Raw genomic sequence first — 20769 nt, forward strand, 5'->3', positions numbered from 1 at the left:
TTAATATTCCCAAACTGAAGATACATATGAGACTTTAAAAGCAAAATATATCTGATGTGTGCTTTATACAACATAAATATCAAATAGCATATAATGTATAAAGATAATCCTGTTAAAATTTACAGCCTTCAGTGCCTCAAAATTTTACTTATATTTATGTTTTTGGGTTCCTTGCTCTATTTCTATGTCAATGAGGACTTAATCATCCAGGCCAAAGATGTCTAAAGGTTGAATCATGGCAACTGGACCAATTTTTGTTAATCTGAGACATTTTGTTGCTAATCCAAGTAACATAATCAGTCAGAGCAAAATTGCTCTGTTTGTATTTTTATGTCTATTTCCGAAAAAACACTGAATGATAAATTTCTAACTCAAAGGGAGCCAGTCTGTAAAATACACTAGTTTCAGTCTATAACAAAGACTTCTTTTTTAAAAAAATGAATAGTGTTCCTTCAATTTTTCCTAGAAATTAGATGGGAAGTCTATAAAAACACCAATGTTAGCACTTTAACAAATGTAAATGGAAAAAACAGCCCTGTATTCCTTTCTGAAAACCATATAATGAAATATAAACATATCTGTTCTCCTAAGAAGTCCAATTTTGAACAGACACACTGGAATTAAATTTAGGATTTGTATACCATCTTCTCCTAGTGCAATATTTGCCTAATTTTACCCACGCTTATTATTTGCTTTAAAAAGTCTATTCACCTAAACTACATCTAAACTCTAAGTCTAGTTTTAATTAATGTTTTGTGGCATTGCTACAGCAAATTCTCCCACAAACACATTATGTGCTTTTTCCTTAATTAAGGTAATTATATGTAGTTTCTAGGAACACAATCTCTAAACAAACGATTTTTCCTTAAAATTAAATTGCAGGCATACTTTCAGGTGTGCATTTTCTTCTTTTAATTGGATTAGTTTGTTGATGTTAGCATTTTTTTCCATTTCTAACTTTGATTTCAGCTGTAAGATTTCTTCATTTTTATTCATTAAATTATCTTTAAATTTTTCAAGTTGTTCTAATAAATCAGCAACCTAAAATGAAATTATGGAATTAAACAAAGTATTACTATCTTCAATCATTCTATTAACATATCTTTGTAAAAATTCACATTATTTGTGTGTGTGTGTGTGTGTATGCATGCTGGTTTTGTTGTATTCGGGTCTTTTCCCGTGTAAGGTTGAGATTGTCTCTGCAACGTTTTGGCAGGATCTCACCTGCCATCTTCAAGCGTGGGCTTAAAATGTGATCGGAGCTGCCGTCTTTCTGTAAGTCTTGGTGGGAGGGGATGGGGTGCTGGCTTTGCTTCAGTAAGTGGAATGATTGGTTGTGTGGTTGTATCATGATTGGTAGATTGGTGCTGATTGGTGCAGGCTGTGTGTGCATTGTTGTTTTGTATTGTAACGGCTTGGGTGGTGGCTGGTGTTCGTTTGTTGGCTAGGGCTGGTTTCCAGATGTTTGGTAGGCGGGAGGTATCATCACGTTTGTTCATGTTGTGGGGGTGTTTCTCTATTTCGATGGCTTCCATGATTATTCTCTTGTGGAGGTGTTCTGTTTTGGAGATTAACCTGGCTCCTTCAAAGTTGATTTCATGTCCTGTAGCTTTAAGGTGCTGGAAAAGGGAGGAAGTTTTTTCTTTTTTTCTTACTGCGTTCTTGTGTTCTGTGATGTGTGCATTTATCCTCCTGTTTGTTTGTCCTATGTATATTGCTGGGCAGATTTTGCATGGTATTTTGTAGACTCCTTGGTTTTCTAGCTGGATTTTGTCTTTGGGGTTTCTTAAGATGTTGGCTATTTTTTGGTCAGTGGTGAAGGCTGTCCTGATATTGTGCTTGTGGAGAATTTTACTGATTTTATCTGTGGTGCCTTTGATGTAAGGGAGGAGGGCGATGCCATTGTCCTGTTCTGTGTCTTGGTTTTTTGGGGGGAGTCTCCTTTTGGATTAGGTTGGTGATTGTTTTTCTTTGGAATCCGTTGGAGATTAATACATTTGTGAGTTTGTGTAATTCAGTTTTCAGGTGGTCTTTGTCGGCTAGGCGTTTGGTTCTGGAGATGAGGGTCTTGGCTACAGAGTTGATCTGTGCAGGGTGGTGATGGGATTGTGCATTTAAGTAGCGGTTGGTGTGTGTTTTTTTCTGGTAGATGGTGTGTCCTAGGGAGCCATTAGGTTTTTTGAAGATTAGGACATCCAGAAAGGGAAGTTGGTTGTTTGCTTCTATTTCCATGGTGAATTGTATTTTGGGGTGTAGGCTGTTGAGATGTGTGAGGAAGTTGTCCAGTTTTTCTTTTCCGTGTGGCCAAATCACGAAAGTGTCATCAACATATCTAAGCCAGAGTTTGGGTTTGTGTTCAGATTTGTCTAAGGCGTTGGTTTCAAAATGTTCCATGTATAAGTTTGCAATGACAGGTGAGAGGGGTGATCCCATGGGTGCTCCTTCTATCTGTTTGTATCTTTGTCCATTATGGATGAAGTATGTGTTGGTTAGGCAGTGGTTGGTCAGGTCCAGGATGTGTTTAGGGGGGTTGTGTTTTTTTTTGGATGGCTGTCAAGGCTTCTTTTATAGGCATTTGGGTGAAGAGGGATATGACATCGAAACTCACAAGTAGGTCGCTGGGTTGTATGTTTTGTTTCTTTATTGTTTCTATGAAGTGGAGTTTTGTACGTGTGAGGTGATGGATTCTGCGTAGGGTTGGAGTTGTTTGGCGAGGAATTTGGCATGATTCTGTAGAGGTGAGCCTATGGAGCTGACTATGGGTCTGAGTGGTGTTCCTTCTTTGTGTATCTTGGGGAGCCCATAGAGTTTGGGGCATCTGGAAGATTTCTCTCTGGGAAGATTTCTCTCTGACAATGGCATCGCCCTCCACCCTTACATCAAAGGCACCACAGATAAAATCAACAAAATTCTCCACAAGCACAATATCAGGACAGCCTTCACCACTGACCAAAAAATAGCCAACATCTTAAGAAACCCCAAAGACAAAATCCAGCTAGAAACCCAAGGAGTCTACAAAATACCATGCAAAATCTGCCCGGCAATATACATAGGACAAACAAACAGGAGGATAAATGCACGCATCACAGAACACAAGAACGCAGTAAGAAAAAAAGAAAAAACTTCCTCCCTTTTCCAGCACCTTAAAGCTACAGGACATGAAATCAACTTTGAAGGAGCCAGGTTAATCTCCAAAACAGAACACCTCCACAAGAGAATAATCATGGAAGCCATCGAAATAGAGAAACACCCCCACAACATGAACAAACGTGATGATACCTCTCGCCTACCAAACATCTGGAAACCAGCCCTAGCCAACAAACGAACACCACCCACCACCCAAGCCGTTACAATACAAAACAACAATGCACACACAGCCTGCACCAATCAGCACCAATCTACCAATCATGATACAACCACACAACCAATCATTTCACTTCCTGAAACAAAGCCAGCACCCCATCCCCTCCCACCAAGACTTACAGAAAGACGGCAACTCCGATCACATTTTAAGCCCACGCTTGAAGATGGCAGGTGAGATCCTGCCAAAATGTTGCAAAGACAATCTCAACCTTACACGGGAAAAGACCCGAATACAACAAAACCAGCATACCCACACCCGTGAAAATCTACGAAAACATATATATATGGGTGTGTGTGTGTGTGGTGGGTGTGTTACAACCCCTGGAATGCCCAAATATGGGAGGGAGCTCACTGCTCCCCCTTTCTGCCCTTTGGCTCATCACAGAGGACCATCCAGGCAGAAAACCATATTTTTATTTTTAATGTTGCCTTTTTATAGTTGTGTTGTATTTGTGCTGATAAATAAATAAAGGGAGACTTTATTTATCTCCCTTTATTTATCAGCACAAATACAACACACACACACACACATATATACATACTTCATTAGAACGACTCCTAAACTGTAAACATCTATCAAAAGAAAAAAATGCATCCAGGTTTGCAGACCTGAGCTACAAACTCTCTTACAAAAATTGGTGATGAATGCACTAGCTTTATTGTTTACAAGCAATCATCAAGGAAACTCCCAAATTTTCTTTCTTTCCTCAGATCAGAAAAGTAAGAGATAGTTTGGAAAATGCTAAAAAGAGACTTAATTTGTCTTATGGGTTGTGGAAATTAAATAAATGCCATTTTGTTGAAGTATGGAAATGCTTTCTGCATACTCCATTTAACCATGAAGATTTTTCTGAGAACTAAATAAGACCTAATATTCTTTGTATCTTAGAGAAAATAGAATCAAATGTTTCTACCTACCCATGATGGATAGAAACAAAATTGGGATGTTTCAAGGAGGCAGAGATGATTTTTGTAAGCTGCAAAAGCTACTACACAGGAAAAAGGATGACTGTATCTAAAATTCTATAGATTTTCACTCTGATCAGCAGGCTTATGAATGGGAAAAGGTACAGAAGAGGAAGTCTACTTTATAAGAATAGTAAGAAATAGCTGGAGGTGAAGAATTCTGCCCTTTGCCCCTATAGTGAATCAGGTATTTCCACGTAATCTGTAAGCTTTAGAAGATTCTAAACATACTCTGCACAGATGATACTCAATGCATATGGGTTATAGAGACCATGATAAAGAATTCAAAGTAAATGGGAATTATTTGTTTCTAGGAGTCCCACCTTAAAAATGTAATATATTTCCTGCAGGAAATAAAATAAATGCTGCAGCTGTCACTTAAAAGGCAAGTCAAATTTTCCTTATAAATTTAGTTCTTGGTTAACAATGATACAAGTCTTCAACTTACAACCCATGAGTTAACAAGCATTCAAAATTATGACAACCCCACCCTCCAAAGAACTTATGATCTAGATTCAAAGTTTCAACGGCTCCCCGCTCCAAAGTCATGTGATTGTATTTGGGTGCTCGGCAATCAACCCAAATTTACAGCCATTTGGAGCATCCCACAATCATATGAACACAATTTATTATGTTTTTTGCCAGGAAGCACTGTTTGCTTTTCAACTGCTGCAAATAATGTTGTCAAATCAAGTTGGCCATGTGGATGTCTTGATTTATGACCATTATGACATACGAAAAAAATTCCTGGCTCCATTATGGTCATAAGTCAAGAACAATCTGTTATTGGGAAAGGGAGCAAGGTCACTAAGTGATGCCGTTAGTAAAGCATGACATCACATACTACACTGACTTTCAACAACAGTTTGGACAGTTCCAAATGTGATGGCTAAGCAAATCCAACACGCCTATTAAACGTGATGACACATGATTGCCATCTGCAACCTTCCACTAGTGTCCTGACTGGCCCTGTTTATCATAAGCTAACAATGAAAGTTACAAATGGTGATCATGTGAATGTGGGACCATTATAATTAACAGCTGGCTGCCAACTGCCCAATTGGTAATCATGTGACCACAGGGATATTGCAATGGCTGCAATTCTGCAGAATAGTCATCAATTGTCATTCAGCACTGTCATAACTTCAACCGGTTGCTGAAAAAATAGTCTTTAAATGAGGACTACCTGTATAAACATCTGCAAACAAAAGAAAAAGGATCTGTGGACTTTTACAAAAGACATTAGGCATATATAAATTATATTCTTGGAGTAGGAATTTTCACTGCTAATCATATTTTCACATGAGAAGAATCAACATGAAATTTGTTCCCACTGAGTTTTGAGTTATTTTTGATTTACCTCTCTCTTTTCTGTAGTAAGTTCTTCTTGTATTTTTAGTTGTTCCTTTAGCATATGATCCTTATTAGTATCAATAAGTACTCTATGTCTAACTTCGTCTAGTTTAGATTGTAAAGTGGAAATCAGAATTAAATGTTTGTTATGTTGCTGCTGCAATGTTCCTTTATCCTGTAAAACATCAAAAATTGTTTGCGTTAGTAAATATTTTTATACAGCCTAGTGATGTTTTAGCTTTCTAGAAACACCAAAAAGCAAGAGGCAAGTGCTGCTCTAGTCCGTAATCATGTGATCATCTTTTGAAAGGATTTTATATCTATTAATTGTCCAATTTGAAGATAATTCAAGATCACAAAACCCTATAATTGAAGAAGCTACCGTATTTTTCGGAGTATTAGACGCACCTTTTTTCCTCAGAGACTGAAAATCTGGTTGCATCTTATACATTGAATACAGCATTTTTTTGCCTCCCGAAGCCCCGCCCCTGCACCAAAATGGTCACACAGAGCCTTATGGAGGCTTTCAGAGAGCTCCTGGGGACTGGGGAGGGCAGAAATGAGCATAAAATGACCTGTTTTTGCCCCCCCCCCCAGCTCCCACAGCACTCTGTAAGCCTCCATAAGGCTATACATGTAATTTTTTTGATAAAAAACGGACCCATGTTTGCAAAAAAGGGCAATTTTTTGCTCGTTTTTGCCCCCCCCCCCCGAGCACTCTGCAAGCACCACCAAGGCTATTCATGCCTTTTTTAAAAAAAAAGAAAAATGGGCTGGTTTTGGGAGGTTTGCAGAGTGCAAAAACTTTTTCCCCCCTTTCGTAAAGCTCTTTAGTTAAAGTAATTGATGAGAACGACCGTTGACTTACCTGAACGGTCCTTCTATGTGCGCTGCGAGGGGAATCCAAGCATGGGTTAACTTTGTCCATTAGCCTAGAGACTGAGTTATGTAAATTAGATGACCACGCCTCCTCTGCCTGGAAAGGTCAGTTTTGTACGAAGGTCAGCCGTAAGAAGATGTGTATCAATTGACAGTCATGACTACAGACCGACAGGTACCAAATGTCACGTCCAGAGTAAGTCAGTCAAAGGAGCCAGAGGCCAAGAGTGCCCGGACCAGCCGAAGCTGCGGGTGGGTTTGGATTCCCCTCGCAGCGCACATAGAAGGACTGTTCAGGTAAGTCAATGGTCGTTCTCCTGTGTGCTGCTTGGGGAATCCAAGCATGGGACATGCCAGAGCAGTGAAACTAAAAGTGGGAGCCAGGCTGGTCAGGGCCCGCAGAGGAGGCGAGCACCTGCTGCAGCACACGTCGCCCAAAAGATGCTTCGGCCAAAGCGTAGGAGTCCACCTTGTAATGTCTAATAAAGGGTGATGGCGATGACCAGGTAGCCGCCCTGCAAATGTCCTCGACTGATGCTTGAGTAGCCCAGGCCGCCGTTGTAGCCACGCTCCTGGTGGAGTGGGGAGTGATGCGCCTGGGAACCGGCCAGGACTGGGAGTCGTAAGCGAGCGCAATGCATGCCTTTAGCCAACGTCCTATGGTGTTGGACGACGGCTTCTGTCCCATGGTGGAAGGTTGGAACGAGACGAAAAGTGCTTCTGACTTCCGGAAGGCGGCCGTGCGCTTCACATAACGACGGAGAGTTCTCCGGACATCCAGATGATGCCACTGGCGCTCCTGCGGATGGGGGGGGGGATTCGGGCAGAAGTCCGGAAGGATAAGTTCTTACGCCCTGTGAAACCAGGTGTTGACCTTAGGCAAGAAGGCCGGATCTAGGCGAAGAACAACTCTGTTGGAATGAAAGATGCACAGGTCAAATCTTATTGACAGAGCCGCCAGCTCGGACACCCTCCTGGCAGACATGATGGCCACCAGAAAGGCAGTCTTCAGAGTCAGCAACCGGAGGCTGATGGTGCAGATGGGCTCAAAGGGTGGAGATGTGAGCGCCTTGAGCACCAGGGGAAGATCCCAGGTAGGGTAGCGATGAACAGTCTGAGGCCTGATGTTAGCTGCGCCTTTCAGAAATGACTTAACCCGAGCGTGCTGAGTCAATGGGCGGGCACGACCGCCACTAATCACGGTGGAGAGGGCTGCGACTTGTCGGCGAAGCGTGTTAGGTGCCAAACCCTTGTCAAGGCCCATTTGCAGGAAGTCAAGCACCTGTGGCACAGACGCCTTGACTGGGTCTTTGGAGGTACGGCGGCACCACCTGCAAAAGGCCTGCCAGGTGGCCTCGTAAATACGAGTCGTGGATGGCCGACGGGCCGCTTGGATGGTGTTTATTACCTCGTTGGAGAAATGCAGTCCGGTCAGGATAGCCTGCTCACGTGCCACACAGCTAATTGCAGGAGCTGGGGGTTCGGATGAACGAGAGCCCCCTGGTTGAGCTGGATCTGGCTGTCTGGGATCCTCCAGGGGCGGCCGATTGACAGATGGACTAGATCGGCGTACCATGGGCGTCGGGGCCACATTGGGGCCACAAGGAGGACTTCCGCTTGTTCCGTCAGTATCTTTTGGATGACTAACGGAAGGATCGGTAGAGGTGGAAAGGCGTAAAGAAGGCCAGCCGGCCAAGGGCTGCGGAGAACATCGGTGCCTTCCGCCCCCGGGGTCTGGAATCTGGTGTAAAATCGTGGTGTCTGCGCATTGTTGGGCTGCGCAAAGAGGTCCACCTCCGGGTTGCCGAAGCGGCGAGAGAGTTCCTGGAAGAGGACGGGGTGAAGACGCCACTCTGACTGATCCACGGTGGCTCGGCTCAGCCAATCCGCCTGTGTGTTGGAAGCTCCGGAGATGTGCTCCGCTCGTAGAGATAACAGTCTGGCTTCCGCCCAGTGGAGAGTTTTCTCCGCCTCCAACGTAAGAGCCTTGGATCGGGTGCCTCCCTGGTGATTGATGTGGGCCTTGGAGGCCACGTTGTCTGTTAGAATCAGTATGTGTTGGTTCGAGATCATGTCCCTGAATTCGAGGAGGGCCAGTCGTATGGCTCGCAACTCTAGCCAATTGATGCTGTTTCTTAGTTCCTGGCTCGACCAACGGCCCTGAGCGACCCTGTCCAGGGCATGAGCTCACCACCCGAATAGGCTGGCATCCGTTGTTACCTGGATGCGGACCGGCTCTTTGAATGGACTCCCCCTGAGAAGTTTGGAGGAAGTCCACCACCGGAGAGACCTGAGTGGTTTGGGCGGCAACCGAACTTTGGTTTGGGAGTGGCTGGTGTGGGCTCTCTAAAAGGGGAGCAAGAACCACTGGAGTGGGCGAGAATGGAACCGGGCCCAGGGAACCACGTCGATGCATGATATCATCTTCCCGAGTAATTGGGATAGTGTTGCCAGTGGTATGAGTCTCTGAGAAGATATGCGACTCACCAGTGCGTGAATGGTGCGATGTCTGTCCTGAGACAGGAACACCTCGCATGTCCTTGAGTTGATGACTGTGCCCAGATGAAGCAACGATGTGGTCGGCTGCAGGTGGCTCTTGGCAAGGTTCAGAACGAATCCGTGGTTCCGCAGTGTGTCCATTGTGATCTCCAGGTCCTGGATCGCCTGGGCATGAGTTGGCGATAGAAGAAGAATATCGTCCAGATAACAGTTGATCCGTATAGGAACTGTGCGAAGGGAGGCCGCTACGACTGCCAGGAGTTTGGTGAACGTTCGAGGGGCCGATGATAGGCTGAATGGCAGGGCCCGATACTGGAAATGGCGACCGTCGAAGTGAAAGCGTAGGAATCTCCGATGTACCTGGTGGATTGGCACATGGAGGTACGCTTCCCTGATATCGACTGAGGTCATCAAGTCGCCCTGGCGGATGGAAGCCAAGATGCTCTTGAGGGATTGCATCTTGAACCTTTGGTACTTGATGAAGAGATTGAGCCATTTCAAATCTAAGATGGCCCGCCATCCTCCCGAGCTCTTGGGTACTAGGAATAATATGGAATAAAATCCTAGCCCTTTTTGACCTTTCGGGACCGGCTCTATGGCTTCTATGCTTAAGAGATGTTGTATCTCTGCCTCCATGAGGCGTTTCTTTTCCTGGGACCTGGGAACGGGGCACCTGAGGAATCAACGCAGGGGAATGGAAAGGAATTCTAAAGTTATTCCCTGCCTCACAATTTGGAGGGCCCAAGCGTCGGATGTGGTCTCCGCCCACTGATGAGCGAAGGCCAGTAGCCGCCCGCCGATGGCCCTTTCCCCGTGCGAGTCATCGGTACCTCCGAAAGGACCGCTTGCCGGCGCCACGAAATGGCCGCCTTGTCTGAGATTGTGACTGATTCTGTTGGCGACCTCTATCTCTGGCCCCCAAGCGGTCTTGGTTCCTGTCTTGTGCCTGGCCATAATTCCTGTTATATTGGGAGACATAGGAGGTGTTATTGAAGCCCGAGTCACCCGCCAGAAATGGCTGACGCTTAGTATATGGCTGCTGTCTTCTGTCAGCTCGCCTGCTGGTGGATGGGAGTACCTTATGTTTATCCCGTGTTTCGATGAGGATTGGATCGAGTACAGGCCCAAAGAAAGCCCCCCCCTTAAAGGGCGTGGAGGCCAAGCGCCATTTGGAGCACACGTCCGCTTGCCAATGGCGGAGCCACAGCAGGCGGCGCGAAGCTACGTTGGAGACTACAGCCCGAGATACAAATTTGGCTGCATTAAGGGTAGCATCTGCTGAGAACTCTAAAGCTGCCATCAGTTTAGCAACATCCTGATGGAGACGCATCTCCTCGGGGGCAAGCCTACTTTGGAGCTGTCTAAGCCAGACCAGGGATGTGCGATTGAAAAAGGACGCCGCGGTGGCAGCGCGCAGGGCCCAAGCCGTGGCCTGATGAGTCTTTTTAATGACTATCTCAGCCTTGCGGTCCTCCGCTTTCAACCCTTCAGATATCTCCGATGGGATCAATGCTGGCAAAGCCAGAGCCACAATAGGGGCATCTACAGTGGGAAACTGGAGAAGAGTTTCCAGTTCTGGGGTAGAGTTGTATAATTTCTTGTCCCCATTACTGGGCGGAGTCACAGCAGTTGGTTGAGTCCACTGCTTTTGGACAATATCCATAAATAACTTGGGAAAGGGAATGACTTCCTGCTCAAAGACCTGTTCTGCAAATAAACGTTCAGTTGCATCCAAGCCTACTTCAGTAGTAGCCTGGGTGGCAGCTCCACCCATATTAGTGGTGGCGCCTTAAACAACAATGACTTAAAGAGTGTAGGCTGGAATAAGCCAGAGGAGGTAGTCTGGTCCTGAACCGGGCCTTCATCATCCGAAAATTCTATATCCAATACTTCCCCTTCTTCCACTAAAGCCGATTCCTCGCTATACTCAGAAGGTAAAGGTGAGGAAGGCTCGGCCTGAGGGTTGATCAAATCCCTAGGCGCGGCTGGGGCCCTGGGAATATTGGATCTACGATGCAGCTCCGCATCTACGCCTTTGGAAATTGCTGCTGAGATCATGCGGTATAAATCTGGGGGAAGGCCCAGATCCTGGCCCTCCACAGGCCTGAGGCCTGCAGCGGTAGGGGTAAACATGGCAGAAGGCCCTGCGACTGGGGGATCATGGGCTGAGGCCATGCTTATCTCAGATAGGCCCGGGGGAGAACGGGCCCCCAATTCCCCCTCCTCGGAAATGGGTACCTGGGGTAGATGAAGGTCAGGGGACCACCCTTGGTTTCCAGGGGGGTGCAGAGAAGAATTGGGGGAAGGCCGCTGAGGCGCTAAGATAGGAGGCGAGCTACTGGCCACACGAGGGGCCTTGGCCACCGCTTTTGCCTTCTCTTTGCGTTTATGGGCCCTATCAGGGGCTGCGGAAGAAGGCCGAGGCCTATTAGAAGAGGCCCTGGTCGTGGCCCTGCCAGGCCTCGGGGAGCCTTCGGCCTTGCTATGGGGTTGGGGAGGATTAGTGGGCTCCACAATACCTCCGGAGGAAGCAGACTCTGCCATAATAAATTCGAGTGAAGAGAAGTGAAAAGGCTCAATCTCCTTGCACAAAGGCTCAGAAGCACTGAAAGTGATCGAAGAGCTCTTGCAACAACCGTCTCACAGCCGAGTGAACAAGGCAATAGAGAAAGCGAGGGAAGGAGCCGTTGATGCAACGTCGCTAATTACGCGGGAAGAACAGGACCGCCCCTTTGCTTTTTACAAAGCGCGTGAAATCAAGCCTTCCAAAATGGCGCCCGCAATTCAGGCGGGACTTTTAAAATTGCCGGTTCGAATTGCCGATGCCTGAAGCAGGGAATCTTCGTCAGCGCAGCATTTTAGCTAGTAGGACGAAGCCTTTCATCAGTAAAGCGGCGCGGCGTGGCAAACCAACACCGGAGCGCTTAAAACAGCTGGGGAGCGGCAAACCGATTCCCGATCGCTATAGCGCTATGGTAGGCAGCGCGATCACAGCGCTGTTACTATCAACGTCCGATAGTTTCTGAAATCAAAGGCAGCGCTAAAAGAGGTTGAGCTGACAGCGAACTGCCGCTCTCACCCTGTCCCCAATATCACCTCATTCCATGCAAGCAGAAAACAATGAGAATCCAAGAAATCCTGAGTAATTTGTCGATTAGTCTAGAGAGAAAATGGATATACGTCTCTTCAGGCTGGACTGAGTTAAAAAACTGACCTTTCCAGGCAGAGGAGGCGTGGTCATCTAATTTACATAACTCAGTCTCTAGGCTAATGGACAAAGTTAACCCATGCTTGGATTCCCCAAGCAGCGCACAGGAGAATTAGATTGATCAAGTGCTGTGCCAGCAGAAACAAAGTCTTAGGTGCTGCAGATTGTCAGCAATTTCCTTCTGCAGCACATGGATAAATACACCTGGAAACATCTACCTACCTACCTACCCTCTCTCTCCCTACCTACTTACTGTATTTCTCTCTCTCTCTCCCTCCCTCTATCAACCTATCTACCTACTCTCTCTCTCTCCCTACCTACCTACTGTATTTCTCTCTCTCTATCCCTCTATCTACCTACCTATTTTTGTAAAAAAAATTGCCTCTTCAAAACCTTTGTGTGTCTTATACTCCAGTGCGTCTTATACTCTGAAAAATACAGTATTTCGGCAATCCTGTCCAATCCCCCCTTCCCAATAAAGAAATTCTAGTTAAACCACTCCTTACATCTTGTGGTTGAGTACATTCAATAAAGAGAATTTTCCCCACAGTTCTGAGTTATTGGTTTCATTCCAGAAGTTCTTTTTTGAAATATTAAACTATCTCACTTCCTGTAGTTTAAATTCACAATAAACGTTTGCTTCAGTGGACTTAGCTTCTTATTCCTTTGATTATCGTTGCTACCCTTTGAACATATTTAATGTTCTTAAAATCTTAAAAAAGTATTTTCTGCGCTTCTCTTTAATATGTACAGGTAGCTGCTGGGAGACATCATGTGCCACCATGGGATGAGGCATCATTAATTTTCTTGACAATACTCATATCTTCATCCAGGTGACCCACATGTTGCTGTTGCTACCGTCTTGCAGTACTTGGAGGCTATGGGGTCTGGATGGGGACAACAGACTAAGGTTGAACTCTGATAAGACTCAGAGTAGCTATAGTTGCATGGATCTTCTTTTGTTCTGGATAGGGTTGCACTGCACCAGACAGACCCCCATGCACAACTTGGGGTTCTTCCTAGACTCACAACTCTTACTTGAAGAGCAGTTGGCAGTTGTGGCTAGTTCGCTAGGAGAAACATTGTAGATTTTTGTGTTGCATGCTAGTTGCACTCTTTCCTGAATCATGGGTCCCTGCAATCAGTCCCTCAGGCCTTAGTCATCTTGCAATGCGATTAGTAGAAGTTGGTAAGTAATTCTTTTATTTCATTTTTGTTTCCTAGGCTGTATAGTCCAACTACATTTTGTCAATATCTCCGTCTTTGGCATTCCAGACTCCAACCATATGCAACTCATTTTGCTTATATGTTGTGTTCACTTTCAGATTGAATTTGACCATAAAACTCATCAACCTCCTTTTCTTCTAAATCAGTCATTGAGTTTAAACTTGGATAATCTTCATAATAAAACCCAAGAAGTCTAATTGGTATTATTTGGTTATTGTCTGCATTATATGCATTGTCCCTGCTAAATCCTTCCTGAAGCAATGCTGTACTTTTTTGTTTTTCATGTCCTAGTTAATGAACAGTATGATCTTCTGACTGAAAATGTCTAATTCCAGGCCATTTCTATTTGTTGATGCTTAAGATGTCAATGGACAGTTCATGAATATAACAGAATATTTCTATAGAACATTAAGGTTAAATTATAGGTTATTTTTGTGATTAGCAGCCAAACATCTGTAAGACATACTCAAAAATGTTCAGGAAGCAAATCTTCATTATCCAGTGTTTTCTTTATCTTCACAGAAACATTAGCAACTGGCTAACCTGAGTGCTTTAATCTAACCACTTCATTGATACTATTAGATCCTCAGCATTTTCTCAATACGATGCTGAGTGCATCTGACCTGAGAGAACTAATGTCTGGCATTATACCGGCAATCACTTTATACTGTCTAACCAAGTGATTTTTTTGGTAAAATAAAGGAATGGTTATGCAGTAATCACTTTCTTCCATATAAAATGAAATTATACTTTGGCCATTGTTACTAAAGTGATTGTCCACTGCAAGCATCTACCCAATATACAGTAGGAACTACTTGCTTTACCTGAGCAGCTGGGATGACCGTCAAACCTTGGCTAACCTTGATGAGAATATATTCTTACACTCTATCAAGAAAGTTACCAATAAAATTGAGATAGGATTAATAGACAAAAACCCATTCAAAATAAGGGGGGCATGGTGGCTCAGCATTAAGACACTAGGCTTGACAGCTGGAAAGCTGGCAGCCCAGGTTCGAGACAAAAGCACCATGTGTCAGGGTGAGCTCCTGTCCTCACCCCAGCTCTTCCCAATGTAGCACTTTGAAAACATGCAAATCCGAGATACATAGGAACTACTTTGGTGGGAAGGCAACAGCACTCTGTGACATCACGCTGGTCACATGACTGTCAAAATGTCTTTGGACAATGTTGGCTCAATGGCCTTAAAACAGAGATGAGCAGTTCTCCCTTAGTTGGCAACGACTAGTGGAGCAAAATCTGAAGGGACCCCTTTACCTTTTATTCAAAATAAACAGATATTCCCTGATTATATTTCAATCAGTCTTGAGCTTTCAGACCTCTTCCTGCTCCTCACAATGCTGCCAAATACATGCCCATGCCTCTTAGTAGACTAAGCCAAAATAGTTGAGTAGTTCCATTTTTCTTTACTACCTGTTTGCATTTTCCTATCTTCATTGAGAAGTTTGCATATTTGAAAAAAGCACACAATTTCAGTTATCAGCTATCCTGTATAAATTCCAAATCCCTTACTAAAAATTTAAAATTACAAAATTAAGCTTACTTCTTTTAATTCAATTTCCCTCTTTTTCATTTTTTCCAGTTCCTGCATGAGTTTATCAACATTCTTTGCCACCTCCTTATTCAGACATTGAAACTCCATGACTTGTCCTTCCAACTTTTCTATTTCTTCATTACGAGTTGCAAGGAGTTTCTCTATTTGCTCTTTTTCTGTAAAAAGCCTGTTATAATCATCCACTCTCTCTTTTATTTCATTGTGGAGAGATTCTACCTATAAAGACAAATACAAAAGGAACACAAACAGTAAGAAAATAATCACCATATCCCTAATATTTTTACTTTCATTAATCTAATGTTTCAAATCAAAAGCTGCTCCTTGGCAGTACTAAAAACCTGAAGGCCCATATGCTTCTGCTCTAAGTATTTTGCTCCAAGGCAATGGAGGCTCTGAAACATCCCAAGAGATTACAAGGAAGAAAAAAGATAAGTCCCACTGCACGTGTGGTAGTCAAGTCTAACTACACTATATTTCATCCTGTAATGTAGACAATTTATATATTCAACATATTCTAATTTTAATGATACACCCATAAAAATGCTAAGATACATATAGGTCTCAGGTAGGCCTGCCTTGCATCAAAAATGAATAGGGGAGAGGCATAGATAAAACAGTATGCCTAATTATAATTAATTACATTATGAATCTTTAACTTTTTAATATTTAATTGCTAGTGGTACTACTGATATAACTAAAACGTTGATTCTAGAGTTCTATTATGTACTGTATCTCATTGCACTGAAAAGTCAGAAATTACTGCTTATTGTTTCTTTTTTAAAAATTTCTCACTTCCTCCCTAGATAGAGGAGATAATCCTCTATCCCCTTTTTCCATTGTCTTTATTTCTATTTCTATTTTATATTAAGAGAAAATTTTTAATAAAATAAAATTTAAAAAGATTATGATTCAGACATGCCAGGTGTCATGATTAAACATTGCAAGCTGCTATCATGTGATTGCCATTTGTGATATTCCCTGCTGATTTCCCAGAACAAAGTCAATGGAGAAGCTGACGGGAATATCACAAGTTGCTCCTGCTACTTCCCACCTTCCCCGAGGAACTCATTATGGAGTATGAGATCATGGAGATCAAACAAGGTAGCAGGAGCAACTTGTGAGTTACCCTGTTAGCTCTGGATCATAATCTTTAAAAAAAAATTAATTTATTTTGATCTCCTACTCCAGCAAAGGCGAACCTTTTTTGGCTCGTGTGCCATAAGCAAGGGAAGTGCAGGGGGGGGGGGGTCATGCGTTGGCGTGCTGCACCCATAATTCAATGCATGAACCCCCCAGCATGCATGCGCGCATGACAGGCGCTCCCCCCCATTTTTTGCATGCTTTTTTCACCCTCCTCCAGAGGCTTTATAGAAGCCTGGGGAGGGCGAAAACAGCCCCCCCCGCCCTCCCCAGAGGCCCTCAGGAGGTTCAGGAGCTTCCCTGAAGCCTCCAGAGCGCAAGAACTGACCGGTTTGCTCGTAGGGCAGGTTTAAGCCCGCCGGAGCCTTCAGGGGCCTTCCGGAGGCTTCCCTAAAAGCTCCGGAGGACAAAAAACCACCCAAGTGACCAAAAGTTCCATTGAAATTAATTTAACTATTGTATTTGTTGAATTATCCTGCAGCGAGTTGTCCCATTCCATACTGAAACTGCCAAAAGATGCAGTCATATGAAGTTTTGCTTGAGAACTGCATAGCTTAGTGATGGAAATTCTGGTTCCAACTAGGGTCATTAAGAGAGGATTACCTGTAAGGATTTCATTGCAGGAACCTTTAAATGCTCTATGATAATGGGGAAAGTGAATCAAGTTGACTGGTTAATTTATAGCTGATTCTAATCTTGATAAAGCCTATATGCTCTAGACTGCCAAATTTCATAAAATTATTCCAGAAAAAGCTTGGGAGACTATGACATGAGAATACTACTTTGATTTCTATTCCTGGGTCTGTCAGTAAGCAGTCATCAGACTTCATTTATTCATTGCTGATTAGAAGCAAAGAAAATTGGAGGAAATGGGTGAGCCTATAAAGTTTCACTTTCTCCCCGAGTGTCTCTAATTCATTTCCTTTGATTTGGGAAAATCTACTGAAATTGTGGCTTGAGAGGCTTCAATTCTACTATCATGTAGCTGATTTTACTTTTCCTCTGTTAAATTTTTTAAAATCTTTTGGCGCCCATGGTACATCAACAAAATGGTGTAAAAAGAACGTTGGTCTTACCTGAACGTTTCTTTTAAGTTGAGTAGAGGGAGGGGTCACGCGAGGGTTTAGCACAGCCTGATTGGTCCATTAGACTGAGAGAAAACTTCTTAACCTTCAGCTTCTCCTGTTGGTTCCCAGTTTCCGCGATGTCAAGGTCTGCGTCTGTAAACGATGAAAAACAAGGACAAGCCCCCCCCGGGGCCACCCGATCCTACCCCACCCTGGACCCTGTCTAACTAACTAGGGCGGGAACGTGATCCCTCCCTCTACTCAACTTAAAAGAAACGTTCAGGTAAGACCAACGTTCTTTTTCCAGTAGAGTAGAGGGAGGGGTCACGCGAGGGACCTACCCACGCTAAGTTACAGGGAGGGTAGACTGGGTCCCAGGGGGAGGATCGGCTGCCACCCTCTGGAGAACCCTCCGACCGAATGACACCTCAGCCGAGGCGTACACATCCAGACGGTAGTGCTGAATGAAGGGGGTAGGAGAGGCCCAGGTAGCTGCTCGGCAGATATCTTCGAGGGGCGCCCTGGTAGCCCAGGCCACAGTAACAGCCGCACTACGGGTAGAATGAGCAGTTATACCCGAGGGGGGGGACCCGCCCCGAGGCTCCGTATGCCTCGACTATGGCCTGTCTAGTCCACCTCCCAATAGTTGAGGAGGACATCTTTGCCCCAAGCGAACCCGGTAGAAAGGAGACGAAAAACGCCTCTGTTTTCCGAACGCCCTCCGTTCGCTTCAGATAAATGCGAACAGCACGCCGAACGTCCAACCGGTGCCACACCTGCTCTTTTTCCCGTGATGGGTTAGGGCAAAAATTTGGCAGTACTATTTCCTGGGCTCTGTGAAAAGGTGTGTTTACCTTCGGAATAAACGAGGGATCCAAACGCAGGACAATCCTGTCCTGATGTATAAGACAAAGGTCACTGCGGGAAGATAGAGCCCCCAACTCCGATATGCGTCTGGCCGATGTGATGGCCACTAGAAAAACCACTTTGAGAGTGAGGAGACACATGTGCACCGTTCTAAGAGGCTCGAAGGGGGATCCTGTCAGTGCCTTAAGAACCAGGGTGAGATCCCAGGTTGGAAACCTATGTACTGGGGGCGGTCGGATATTGGCCGCCCCTTTTAGAAAACGTTTTATCAACGGGGAGTGGGAAAGGGTATAGGACCCCTCCCCCCCTAGGATGGTGGCCAAGGCCGCCACCTGCCGCCGAAGGGTATTGTGGGACAAGCCGTACTCCAGTCCTTTTTGCAGGAACTCGAGTATATCCGGAACCGTGGCCCTAGAAGGATCCATCCCAAGGGGAATACACCATTTGGCAAAGGCCGCCCAGGTGGCATTGTAAATCCTAGTGGTAGACGGTCTTCTGGATGCCTCTAAGGTAGCTATGACCCCTGAGGACAGCTTCTTCCCCCTTAGGATTCCCCGCTCAAGAGCCAAACGGTTAGATGGAGCCACTGTGGCTCTGGGTGATGCAAGACCCCTTGACAAAGAGCGACCTCCCCCAGGGGTATTCTCCAAGGGTCTGCTACCGAGAGCTGTACCAGGTCCGCAAACCATGGCCTCCTTGGCCAGTACGGGGCTAATAGGATGACAAAGGCCCTCTCTGCCACTACCTTCCTGATAGTCCTGGGAAGGAGGGGGAGGGGAGGCGTAAAGAAGACCCGGAGGCCAACGGCTCCTGAGGGCATCCGTGCCCTCTGCTGAGGGAATCTGGAACCGGAAAAAGAACCTCGGCAGTTGGGCGTTGTCGGGGGTTGTGAACAGGTGCACTAGTGGCGTGCCGAATCTCCGACAGATCTTCTGAAACAACTCTGGGGACAGCTGCCACTCGCCATTGTCCAGAGTCGCTCGGCTCAGCCAGTCCGCCTGGTGATTGGACACCCCCGAGATATGTTCCGCCACTATCGAGGCCAAATGTCTCTCCGCCCACAAGCCCAACGTCTGTGCCTTCCGCCATAGGACGCGAGAGTGGGTCCCCCCTTGACGGTTTACGTGAGCTTTCATTGCTACGTTGTCCGTGAGCAGGAGGACGTGGCGTCCCTGCAGGTGCCGATGAAAAGTCCGGAGGGCCAGTCTCGCGGCCTTCAGTTCCAGCCAGTTGATATTGTGGCTGAGGTCTGAGGCAGTCCAGCGTCCTTGGGCCATGTCGGTGCCCATTATGGCCCCCCAGCCAAAGAGGCTCGCGTCCGTCGTGACGGTCACTCTCTCTGGCTCCCAAAATGACCCCCCTTGCCGAAGTGCTGGGGACATCCACCACCGGAGGGACAGTCTCACTTCTGCCGGTAGGCGAATCGGGGGCAAAGAGTTGCTCATCATCTTTTTCTGGGCCGGAATCAAGGCCCACTGAAGAGGTCGTAGATGGAGCCGGGCCCAGGGGACTATCCCTATACAGGACACCATCTTCCCCAGAAGTTGGGATAAGGTCAGGATGGAAACAGACCTTTTTCTTCTGACGGAGGCAACCAACTGTCGCAGACTGGTCAAGCGATCTGGAGATAGGCGAACCCTCCCTGTCACGGAATTTATAACTGTCCCTAGATGGAGAATCTGTCTGGATGGGGACAAGTGGCTTTTGGGAAAGTTCACTGAAAACCCCAGGGTCTGGAGCCAGCGGATCATTAGCCGGAGATCTGATGTTGCCCTGGGAAGGGACTCTGCCTGGACTAGGACATCGTCCAAGTAGCACTGGAGCCTCACCGGTATGGATCGTAGGTGAGCCGCCAGTGCTGCCAGAACTTTGGTGAATGTGCGTGGTGCTGAGGCCAGACCGAATGGGAGGGCTCGATACTGATAATGCCTTCCCCCGTGGGAGAACCGGAGGTAGCGACTGTGAGCCCGAAGGATGGGGATGTGGAGATAGGCCTCTGTTAGGTCTACTGAGGCCATATAATCCCCCTTTCTTATGCCCTGTAAAATTGACTTTAGGGACGACATTTGAACCGCCTGTAGACTAGATAGCGGTTCAGGCGTTTGAGGTCGAGGATTGCTCTCCAACCCCCCGAGACCTTCGGGACTACGAACAGGTTTGAGTAGTAGCCCTGTCCCCGCTCCGGATCCGGAACGACTTCCACCGCCCTGATTTCCAGAAGATGGGAGACGGCGAGGTCCATAAGACGGTGGTGTTCCGGGTCCCTCGCCGGGGGAAAAACCCTGAAGAACCTCGGGGGTTTGGAAAGAAACTCTAGCCTCAGCCCATGGCGAACCGTCGCCCGGACCCACCCGTCTGAGGTGACTTCGTCCCACTTGTCCACGTACAGAGCCAGGCGGTCGCCGATGGGATGACTCGGGTTCGAGTCATTTCCCTCTGCGGAAAGGGCGGCCACCCCCCCCCCGCGAAAGGGCCGTTTGGATTGTGGTTGGTATCGGGAACGGTCCTGGTAGTTAGGCCTATGGAACTGTCTGTCCTGCCTGTACGGTTGGAAACGCTGTTCCTGATCCCTGTCATTTGCCCTAAAGGATGTCCTGCGATACGGATGACTACGGAACTCGGGCTTT

At 46.0% G+C, this 20769-nt stretch overlaps 1 protein-coding gene across 4 annotated transcripts in view; it reads right to left on the minus strand.

The window, feature by feature from the left end:
* The window catches only part of PCNT (pericentrin), a 140674-nt gene that overhangs the window by 70489 nt on the left and 49416 nt on the right, over positions 1-20769 (minus strand). For all 4 annotated transcript variants that reach the window (XM_081943489.1, XM_081943488.1, XM_081943490.1 and 1 more), the window contains exons 22-24: positions 15057-15284; positions 5690-5857; positions 889-1041 (exon numbers count right to left, since the gene is read on the minus strand). In XM_081943489.1, the coding sequence (XP_081799615.1) occupies positions 889-1041; positions 5690-5857; positions 15057-15284 (549 nt within the window). The remainder of the gene's footprint in view (positions 1-888; positions 1042-5689; positions 5858-15056; positions 15285-20769) is intronic.

Source organism: Natrix helvetica, assembly GCF_964273705.1.
Source record: "Natrix helvetica genome assembly, chromosome: 2".
In the NCBI taxonomy this organism is placed as follows: Eukaryota; Metazoa; Chordata; class Lepidosauria; order Squamata; family Natricidae; genus Natrix; species Natrix helvetica.